This window comes from Protomyctophum bolini (assembly GCF_963924005.1).
Source record: "Protomyctophum bolini genome assembly, chromosome: 16".
NCBI classification, from domain to species: Eukaryota; Metazoa; Chordata; class Actinopteri; order Myctophiformes; family Myctophidae; genus Protomyctophum; species Protomyctophum bolini.
In genome coordinates, this window is record NC_137877.1 from 32,765,814 (window position 1) to 32,777,572 (window position 11,759).

The 11,759-nt window shown below is 40.8% G+C and overlaps 1 protein-coding gene across 1 annotated transcript; it reads right to left on the bottom strand.

Annotated features, from left to right (window-relative positions):
• Positions 1–6,349: 6,349 nt before the first annotated feature.
• Positions 6,350–9,779, bottom strand: LOC308330914 (endothelin receptor type B-like; the record flags this gene model as incomplete). The annotated part of the gene is made up of 7 exons (XM_080785984.1): positions 6,350–6,481; positions 7,650–7,758; positions 7,865–7,998; positions 8,176–8,316; positions 8,543–8,747; positions 8,995–9,107; positions 9,354–9,779. 7 exons carry the CDS (start codon positions 9,777–9,779, stop codon positions 6,350–6,352), a joined length of 1,260 nt encoding a protein of 419 aa, XP_080642110.1.
• Positions 9,780–11,759: the final 1,980 nt, after the last annotated feature.

Genomic DNA, 11,759 nt, shown 5'->3' on the forward strand with positions numbered 1-11,759 from the left:
ACCTCAATGCATCCTTCTTGCCCTGGCTGAAGTTCAGCAAGACCATAATAATCTATATATGTAATTATCTTTCTTTAAATGCAACTGAAAGTAAAATGTGTAATTCTGTGGCCGGATTTATTCTTTGTCGTATACGACGGCGGGGCATACATTAGACACACATATGTAAACGTATGCCCATGGCTTGCTGTCAGCTGTTTCCTACCATTCCGCTCAATATGGGTCGTGCTGTAGCACAACACAACACAAAAGCCTCTGAATTTGAAGCTATAGACAAAAGGAGATGAGAAACTCATGACATAAAAATATCACCACAAACAACTATAAAAAATGCCATTGAAAATTGAGGAAAAATACAGCACCTCACTCAGAACAGCAATGTTTTGATATCCTGAGGCCGCCGTTTAAAATAAAAAACGTATTTCCTTTTGCCATGCCTCTCCCAAGAAGAGAAACGTACCCCCCCCGTTGAGTAGTAAAGGCGAATGTGTTGGAAGAGCAGATCCAGTGTGCGAGACAGTGGCCCCTTTTTGTTTGGATCCCCTCTGGAGCCAAGCTTACCCTGGGAGCCCTGCAGGCCAGGGAACAAACAGAGCTCTGTGAGCACTGACCCGCTGTGCCCAGCAGCCAGGCTGCAAACCTTCACTCCTGTGCTAATGGGAAACCACAGACGAGGAGTGCACAGCAGCACAGGAGGGGAGTGGTGCCCGGTGTTCTCTCGCATCCACCTGTGCTTTCATCATTGCCCATCAAAAACAAAGGACAGGCTGGCAACGTGCTGTTGCTCTGGTGAATTTGAAAAAGACCCCAAACTGGGTTTTTTTCTTCCCTTTTTTTATACCAGCATTCACTTGGGCACCAGCACTCAGATACAGTAGAGATACCTTAGCCCGATGATTTATTTTCAGACGTGAAGCTTCACTAATCAAGCCTCTGCACTCAAAGGAGCTTGGATGGCCTGTCAAGAAATCTGCCTGTTGTTGCCTGCGAGGCATTACTAGTGTGAAGTGAACCACTCTAGCAAGCACGCCCTACATTTGATTGCATGTTTGCCATTACATCCAGACCTGAATCGAATAAGCAGTAGTGACAGTCCGTTTTGCACCTTAACCATAACACAGAAACCCTTTTAGGCCAGCTCATTATGTTTTTCTGCAAGAGAGCACTAAAATGCTTTCTTTGTTGCCAGCGTTGCGGAAAAACCTGTAACCCGTCGTTGTGTTTTGTACTGTAGCCGTATCATCTTAGCAAACACCAAACACTTGTCTCTTCTTTTCCACCAGAATGGTCAGAAAGAGCAGGGTTTCGGGGTTTTGGTACACGGCTTAAATGCTTTTTAATCCCATGGTTGAGTGACCACTTGCAGCTCTGCCCAGTAGTCTGACTCTACAAGATGTCTCTCTGAAGTTACCCTCCCTCTCTCCCATTCATTCCATCATTTTCTTCCACTCTTATTTAGTATTCAAGGCCCTATTTATTATAAAACTGTAAATATGGACCGGCGTGCATTCAGTGAAATTCATTGGTATCTAATGAAACATTGTGGCAATTCTCCTGGGTAGCGCAATTACTTTGCATGCACTGTCGTGTTACTTTCTTTTTCCTTGTATTGCACTTGGTTGCATCGAGTCCTTGTTTCACTTGAATATGGAACCTGTGTAGGTGTAGTGTGGGTGTAAAGTGGACATAACGGAGGACTCTACAAAATGACTACTGTCATGGGGACAGGGACACACATGAACATGTTAACCGTGGTAAAGTAGTACAGGTTAAGATTCTTATTTTAGCAATAATTATGTTTTGTATCAATCAGCTGAAATTACATACAATGTGTTATTTTATGCAAAGCAAACCACACAATTTCTACTCCATCAGTGCCAGTGGGATCAATAAATAAGACATCTTTCATCTTTCAAAATCCTCATATTTGTTAAAACCTCACGATAACACATTCACATCCAATGCTGGGTGTGCTTAAGCGGGTACGGTGCTATAGATAACTCCAGGCAGAAATGGAATCTAGGCTTTCCATCTACCGACTAGAAAAAAATAGCTCATTCTCGCATAAATGTCAAGAGGCGTACGACATGAAAGCAGAAGTTGTCCAAAAGTGTTGCTGGGAGTACTGACAAAGTTTACGAAGAATAAAGAAAATGCGTTTTCAATCCGCAGCCATGTGAAACAATGAGGGAGCCCGAGTACTTTAGGGCTTGATATAGGCCTACTTTGTGATGAGTGGTGTCGTGTACGCATAATTGCAGAACTACAAGCTCACAACACATCACACTGCCAGCATGTTGTGAACTTGCAAATCAGCTTTTTTGGCTGCACGACACCGGCATGCAACCAAGTATAAATACAACTTTATATATGCCACCCAGGGGCCAGGCTCTAAACTTAAAGCTTACAACAGCCTCATTATCTCCCTCAACTCACATCAGATCCAAGCAGCGGTTTGTCACAGGCAGACTCTTCTCTGCCACTAGGCATCACACCAATCTTCCTGCAACACTACTGTACATAATTGCCATATGGACAGCATTTTGAGCCAGACTGAAGACTAAAAAGCCCTCCAGGCAGATTCCCCAGATAACTAAATGAATATTTTATCTCATTTCCATCTAATTTACAACACATTATTATACAGAACTGAAGTTTTTAATTAATTGATAGAACACATCAAACACAGGTCCATACTTTGATTTTCAGGGAGCTGTTATTTTGATAATTTAGTGGACTTTTTTTCCCCCACGCCAAGTCTTTTAATCTCATAGAATTTCTGTATCTCTTATATTTTATATAATCACAGGCTATAATAAAACATACAGCAAATTAATAACTGTCAGCGCACATGAAATGCTCGTCTTGGTTGTGTGAGCAGTTCCAGTGAGGAGTCCCTTTACCTGCCACCCCACTGATTAATTAATTTCAGACTGTTTAATTAAATCCACAGTCTGGGGAGTCGAGGAAGCACCATGGGGAGTCCTAGCCTCATGTGTACAGAGATTACTAGAAGAAGGTCTCAGACACCCACTCTGTCACTAATGTTGACACTGACGTCACTGTCTGGGGACCAAAGAGCAGGATTGTCTCAATGTCATCTGCCAGTTACGAACACACTGCAGGGGACATGATAACTCCATGCCTTTTGATGGCTATGTGATGGCATTTACAGGGACAAAACAGAGTCTAGGACTTGAGAACATTCAGTACAAACCAGTTTCCTGTCTGACAGTAAGATATGACAGCAGGAGAAAGACACCATTGTATAAGACAGGGTCTAATAATGGTGTGGATTCCCTGTGCAGTAAGTACTAGTCTGGAGCCTTGTAGAACTCAATTTCTTTTTTTTTTTAAACTGCAAACTGAAAGCTAAGGGGACATACATACGTTTACCGTACATACATACATTCATGAGACATACAGAGAAACATCCATTTTGGCTAAACGTGGGGGAACATACAGTATGGGGGAAATACAGACAAATTGTGTTTTATATGGCTGGCCCTTCTGTGCCACGCTATAAAAAAAAACATTACATCTGCCTAATGTTTTAGCACCACATTAACTTCAGTTGAAATATGAATGGCCTAAAAGATGGAGGTACAGGTTTTTTTCATTCAACATTAAAGGTATAGGGTAAGTGATTTTATTTGGTTGAAATAAGTGCTAAATGTAGCTCTATATTCTGATTGCTATAGACTAGCGTTTGTTCAGTAACAGGAGCTCCAGCTCCTTATTAAATAGAAAATGCATTTTCAGATCAGGATACCAATTTTATCCAATCAGGATAGAGAACTCAGACAGGATAGAATACAGATTAAACAGATACAAGTGTAATTGGAAGTGATGACAGGCAAAGAAATGAGCAGATTTTTTTTTAACTGGAACGCTATAAAAATTAAGCTGATATTGGGTAGGCTACTCTCTCCTGATTAGCTGAAATTGTGTCACCTATCTGAAAATGTATTTTCTGATTAACAAAAAGCTGGAGACAGAGATACTCCTGTAAATATTATGCTAATATATCCACACACAAACGCACGCACATCAAAATGCATCCAAGGGGAAAATCCAATAAGATCAGTTCCGAAATATGATGCAATGTTTGACTGGAGGAGGTCATATTATGTACGATAGGCTACAAATAAGCATTTTACATTTTAAGTAGGGCTAGATTTACCACAGCCATGTTTGCATAAGACGTGCTTATCCACGGACCATGTTATGCTAGATCAAAAGAGGCACAAATTGGCTGTGTTGTAAATGAGTATTATCCAACCCCAGTATCTGGTCCAACCTTGTTGTACCCAACTGTCAGGGTCTTAGAGACACAGCGAATAACGCTGTGTGGGCCGTTCACTTCACTAGTTCCGTTCCCTTTATACATATTTTAGGTGACTGACTGTAGTCACAAACAGTGTTTTATGTTCTTGGACGAGTTATAATTAAAGGATTTGCAAATGTAGGCGTTGCATTTAAATGAGATTTAATGACTTTTACACAATTTGCAGGATTATAATGTGTGTACGATCAATCAATCAATTCATGGTCCATACTCTGTCATAACAAGATTGCATAACGAGAAATGTTTAACTTTGCACTTAATTGTTACTATCTTTAAATAAGCTAAAATAATTGATTTGGAGCATAACATGACAGCCTGCTGAACTGATGAGCAGCATAGTGATGTCCTCCAATCCCATGGTGAAAAGTGTGCACTCTGAATGACCAGGAAACTATTTTGTTTTGGCAGCCGCTTCAAACGTGGTACCAATATGAAAATTAATAGTATAAACAATGATATCAGCAAACTATGTATATCCTCATGCGAGTGTGGAGCAAATAAAAATCATGTGACAGGAACATAATAAGAGGGATGATTAGAAAGACAGACAGACAGACAGACAGACAGACAACCCCCATTGCACCCACAAAACATAAAGTATGATACAATTGACAACAAACTGAGTCTTTATAAAGGGTTGAGAGAACGGTTCTTCCTTTAGACAAAAGGACATTTTAACAACCAGTCCAACCAGCCACTAACATTGTTTTGCCGACTGATACAGCATGGGAGAGAGAGCTCCTACAGCATGGGAGAGAGAGATCCTGATACAGCATGGGAGAGAGAGCTCCTCATACAGCATGGGAGAGAGAGAGCTCATTTGTGCTTGAATTGTCCTGTGACAGGAAGACCTATCAGGTACTCATCTCCCCCCCTCCCCTCCCCCTGACCCCATTCTGTCATTTTCATTTTCCTTCTTTTCCACTCTCAGGTCTTTTATAAAGTGTCTCCATGCATTACACATTTAACAATGCATTAAAAATAGGCCAACATCAATCAGTCATTCAGCGGTGAAGTCAGTCAGAATCTACCAGTGGCACCAATCTAATGCTTTGCTCAAAGTCTGAATACTAAACAGAGCACAATAAACGCTCAAGTCACATGGAGGAAACATCAAATATGTAGGTGCTAATAATACACCATGACCTATGCAAAACATAATAGTGTCAAATTCAAATTTGCTTGATTTTCCTAGGGCAGAGCTTTTTAAAATAACCAGAAACGGAACAGAAATGTTGTCTTTCAGGCAGACAGCGGAAACATGATGGGATTGAATTGTGCTGATGTGAGCCAGTTTTAACCTTATGCCCAAACAGTGATTTAAGAACTGTGCTACATGATACACAGTAGTAGGTAAAACCTGATGTAATGGCTGGGACTGAGTCAAACCCTTGGGGCTACGAGTCACAGGAGGCTCACTCCCATGGAGTCTCATGCCAAAGCAGATGTTCAACTGACTGCAATCCTACAACAGACAGCACAGCGTGTTTCTATAGTATCATGGAAGCCTGGTGACGTCAATCAAATCTGGTGTGTGCCTGGGGATCTCATTTTACACTATGTTTACGAATGCTTGTCTGATACCAAGGGCAACAGTGTAGAGAGATATGTTGGTTATTTTACGACAACACAAATTGACCAACATCTTTCCTGTATATAATCTATAGAGTTCTGCAAAGCTCTGTGTAACGTTGTTTTGGAAAAGTAGTATACAAATAAATATATAAATATTATTATTATCCCATTCTGGACGGGAACCCGTTTTGGTGTTTGAACTAAACATTATTTAGCTATTGAAAAATAGCAGATCTCCAAGCTCATAGCGCCACCGAGTGGCACACTACGAGCTTGTAGGTCTGCTATTTTTGAAAAAATCGTGAAGATGTGGCACAAATCTTTCAGAAGACTTTATATTTATTTTGACGTCAGGCCTAAATGGGTTATTATCCACACCAACACGACCAGGTGTTCTCGTGCTCGGGTAGGGGCGTGGAGGAGAGTTTAGGCCGGGGCTTTGACGTGGCTGTTTTCCGAGGCTTGTTCCTGTGCTTTGGACTTCAACACCGGCTGTGCGTCCTCGTGATTCAGCGCCTGGTGAGGTAGGCACCAGCCGCACCAACCGCAGAAACACGCCTGAAGGGCACACAGAGGCAATTGGTCATAGGACAGAAACACTAATCATCGTCCTCAAAAAAGAAAAAAGGAAGACTTAATTAGCTTACCACAGTCTAATAATCCCAGCAGATACACTGTCCTGCCGGCAGAGATTTATGATGATATTCCTTGAATGCTGACCTACAGTGTAAGCCTTTATATTAAGACTGAATCATTGCCTGTGGGCACTCTCTCTCAGTCTAACCTCTTGGTTAGACTGTCTGGTGTCTAGTGTTTCACTTTTACTAATCACCTTAGGTCACCGCCTGCTGTAGTCTGGCCATTTTAACGCTGATTACTCTGGTTTGACCTTGAAGGCAAGGCACAGAACACTGTGCCCAAGGATTACTTGGTTTCCCCATCGCCTGTATCCACCCGCCTCATAGCCACTTCCAACCTGCCATCCCCATTTTGGGGATATCATTACAAAAAAATCTAAAACCTTTAGAAGGTTTAGGTCTAGAAAAAATAGAAGATCTACAAGATCACATTGCATCATAACATGTCAGATCTAACACATTGTGAGCTTGTAGATTGTCTATTTTCATTATCTTCGGTACGACGAGTTTGTAGGGTTTAATTGGTTAAAAAAAGGTTATTATAATTTAAAGTAATATGGTGAATGTATATAAATCAGTATAGTAGGCTACCTTTACCTAGTACTTCGTTACTTATTTCCATTTTCTTTCCATTCCTACGCTAATCCTTTATACTCCAATACTCAGATCAATTATGGTACTTTTTACTTCACTCAAATTATTTTTTGACAACTTTAGATACTTCGCAGATTTAGATTATCAATACAAAACATCCATTAGCTGATCAATTATAATAATTATATAATCAATCATCATTATAAATCTTTACACGTTACCCAATATTGCATAAAATAATTATAATCAGTCCAAACTTTACCAGCTGCATTATTATTTACAATGCAATAATATTAATGGTGAAATGGGCCATTCTGCATAATGATTGAGTACTTATGTTTGGCATTGTGCTGCAAGTATATTCTAATGCTAGTACAGTTTTGAATGCAGGACTTTTACTTGTATATACAAATTGTGGTATTGCTACCAAGTAAAAACTAAAATCAAGCAAAGCAAATGGACTAAAGGATTACAGGAACAGGATGACATTTTACCTTGAAACATCTTTTGAATTTTTTGCTGACGAGGTACAAAGCGATGGGGTTGATGCAGGAGTTGATGGATGCCATATTAATGCCAACATAGTCCAAAACAAGAAAGATGCTATATGAGAGAAATGAGGTAAAGGAATGGATGAGTGCGAGTTCTACACAGGGACACTGGAACAGATACTGATCAACAACACAGGTACCGTTTTCCTCAAGCTTACCTGAGTAGCCGACACCTTTTTGGATCTTTCTCATCATATATGGTCGACTTCAACATTCTGCTCAGGTAAAGAGGCAGCCAGCAGACAGCAAACACAAGCACTAAGCTGAAGACGGTTCTTGCAACCTCTCGTCTCTAGTCAAAAAGGAAAGGATGTGATGAATATTCAAGTAATAACATAATGACAAATACACAGTGAAAGCCTGTATCAATTTGTTTGCAACTTTTGAGTGTATACAAAAGCATCCAAATGGACCTATTTCGCTACATTTGCATACTCTCAGAGTTGAATAAAGACTCCTCATTCCTAACCTGTTTGGTGTGGTCACTTAAGGTATTCTCTGTATTCCTCAGCATCTTCCTGGTCATCAGCGTATAGAAGATGGCTGTGAAAGCCAGCGGCATACAAAAGTAGAAGCCAAAGAGCCACCAGTCTTTCGCCGACTTATAAAACTGTCAATTAAACATTACAATCAACACTCTCATTTAGTTTTCTGCACATGAACTTTGTTGACATCAGTAAAAATGCATATTGAAGTGTACTATGACATCATTGACAAGCTCAAGTAGTATGACAATCAATTTGATTTATTAGTTGTATTCGTTCACTTCAACAGAGAACAAATTCAAACACTTGTGGATCTGTTTGTTCTATCCTGTTGTGCGAGGGTTGCATTACCTGCATGAACGGGGTTGTTTGCATCGGGTGCAGCAGGCAAATTCTCAGATGTTTGCCTTTATAGTCCATTGTTATCATATCAAAGCCCACCACTTCAGGCACGGCAAGCATGGTAGAAATAACCCATATCAAAGTTATTTCTATTGTGGTCCACGTGGAAACGCCAAAGCCTTTGATTCGGTTCCAGGATACAACAGCTCGATATCTGGAAAATCGATGGGGAAATTATATGGTTTACGGGACTTTTGTCCATAACAATGAAACATTTCCAGATTAAATAACATTTCAAGCACTGATACTAAATACATCTTTCCATCAGATGAAATACAGATAGCATTGTTAGTTGTTACTTTTGGAGCACAGAATGGTATTGCTTATCAGTCAAAAAAAGATAGAAAGAAGATATGCTCAGTGTTTAGGGAAATAAGATGTTCCTTTGACATTCCCCTTACCTGTCAACACTCAAGGCACATAAACTCAGCACTGTAATTCCCACAGAGGTTTTCTGTATGAAGGGGACCAGCTTGCACAATGCCACACCAAAGGGCCAGTCCTCTGCCATGAGCTGCATAGAAGGCAGGGGTACATTTGTAACTAACATTTTCAAACGCACACACACACACACACACACACACACACACACACACGCACACGCGCACACGCACACGCACACAATTGATTCAAAAATTGCAAGACTGTACAATGAATAAAAAGAGGCAGCAGAAACAGGCAGTAGAGAAAATGGATAAGGTGACGTGACACATCATTTTCTCATTGTAATTAATTGCACACCTTGAAGCAAATAGCTTACCCTGTATGTGTTGATTGGAATGTCTATCACAATGTGTATCAGATCCCCTAAAGCAAGGCTTGCAATGAGTATGTTTGGGCCACTTCTCATGCATTTGTTTACATATATGATTTTCAGCAAGGCTGAATTCCCCACTATTCCTATGATTAACACGATCACGGATACAATGGTGTTGATGTATTTGAACGTGTCTCTGATTTTAGTCGGCTTAAAGCACATAGGAGGGAGCTGTGTTTTTGGCCTTGGCACTTGGGATGGATGATTGGAGGCATTGGATTTGTCCTCCTCCAGTATCGAAGGGCCCGAAGACGCCGTTCCAAAGAGTTCAATTACAGGGGATGGTTCTGAATGCTGATTTGTGCTGTCTGCACTGGCTGGAATAGTTCCCTGCAATTGCAGACAAAGGGCGAGAGCTACAATCCACATTGTTGATGGTTTCCCTCAAAAGGCCCTGGAACCTTTCTGCCGGCAGCTGGCTGAAAATGAGAATGAAAAATCATTACCACACAAAACCCGGCATCGGGATTTAGTACAAACTAATCAGGGTAGCGCTTAAGTTATTGATCACAACAAGAGGCATTGAGGCAACAATGTCTATCTGTAACAACGTTGATATAAAACACTGAACTATGCCCAACTTACCTTCAGATGTACGCAGTAAAAGAGCCTCTGTAATCTCCGCAGAAGATGTTTAACACACAGAGCAAGTATGCGGCGGCTGCTGTTATAACACAGCCGAGGGAAATGAGGGTTTTATAGACTAAGGTGTCATTGTCAAGGTTAGTCATCAATCTGTCACTGCAATTACTCTCAATGATGCATCACCTTGAATGAGTGGATGTGGTTGAAGCTTTAGGGGGATTTATACATAGTTGCAGTGTTGCAACCTGAAATTAGCTGATGTACAAGCTCAAAACGTGCTGCACTGTGACACATTTTGAACTTGTAGATTGGCTATTTTCGCTGTACAACATGATGCGCAACCAAGTCTGTTAGCCAAGGATTACATCATTGTATAGAGTAATGTACATGTTGGAGCAATACTCGTGCAATCTTTATTTTTTTTTGCATCTAAAAAGTAAGCCTTTGCCTACTCCATATATTATAAAAGTGAAATTAGTATTATTTGTTTTGTAACCTACAAACCAATATCACCAATCTTAGTTTGACATCTTTACGTATGTGGCATAATTGTCTGAGGATTACATTACACAGATCATTCATCCATCAACTACAAGATTCACTGTAATGAGAATCTTCGTCCTTCGATCTTGTCTGACAATAATAATGGACATTGGGCATGATGGTTTTCAAGGGCACACGTCTTTTCTGTGCTGATGCAAAACTGCTGCCATGTAATGACATAGACGGAGAGCCGTACAGAAACAATAAAACAAACAGAAATGTGCACTGTTCATTGTTCTCCTGTGTAAGCTCGCCTAGCACACAGTCAGCATGTTCTTCCAGGGGGCTATGCTTTAGTTGTCATATCAAATTTCCAAAATTGAGCCAGTTTCAGTCAAACACAAAGGAATATCTGCCTCTGCATTTTCAGAGAGCCCTCAAGAAGAGGACGTGTCCACTCATCAAATACTCAAGAACCCACAGAGCCTGGAGGAACAGAAGACATGTGACAACCAGAAAGATCCGACTGCAAATATTGAGCCTGACATGGATTCCAGTTTGTCTTTAGTTTGAATACTGACGTTTTCATACCACCGGCAAAAAAAAAACACCTTGGTGAAGACTGTACTGGCAGCCATTCAACAGAACCGATTAAGAAAAGTGAGTTAGCTGTGCTGGATCATAAAAATATGGGACAATTGCCTCGAATGCAACAAAAATGACAGATTTTTCTTTTCTCTTTTCTCTGTCCAGAAAAGGACATTTCAGGACTTCTTGTACATGTAGAACAATAGGAATATATTTTGGGCACAATACTATATAGTGGCACAATAACATCTGTCCTCTTTAGTGCGATTGCAGCAGGCAGTGTGGTCTCACCTGTGCTCATTGAAGTTCATGCATTGCACTGATGAGTCATTACTTCAGTGAATGCTCATATCCAAATAGACTAGGAGTGGGTGGAGCACAGCGGCTCTGTCGGCTGTCACGGTACCGTATATGTCAGACGGTGTGTGCATAAAAGGGGTCACTTTTTCTTTCCTTCTCTCTCCTCCTGTGACTCAAACATCTGTCAAACTCGTAATTATTTCCCTCACACACAGTTCAAAAGGAAATGGAAGGCTCTGTGCAGACAGACGTGATGGGCATGGTCACAGCGTGTGACTCTGCAGAAGTACAGGTAACCTATGGGAGAATTGTGTGGAATAGCTATACAAGGATGGGACACAGATGGTGAAATGACACTGAAAAAGGAATAAGGTTTATCTTGTGTGGGTCCCG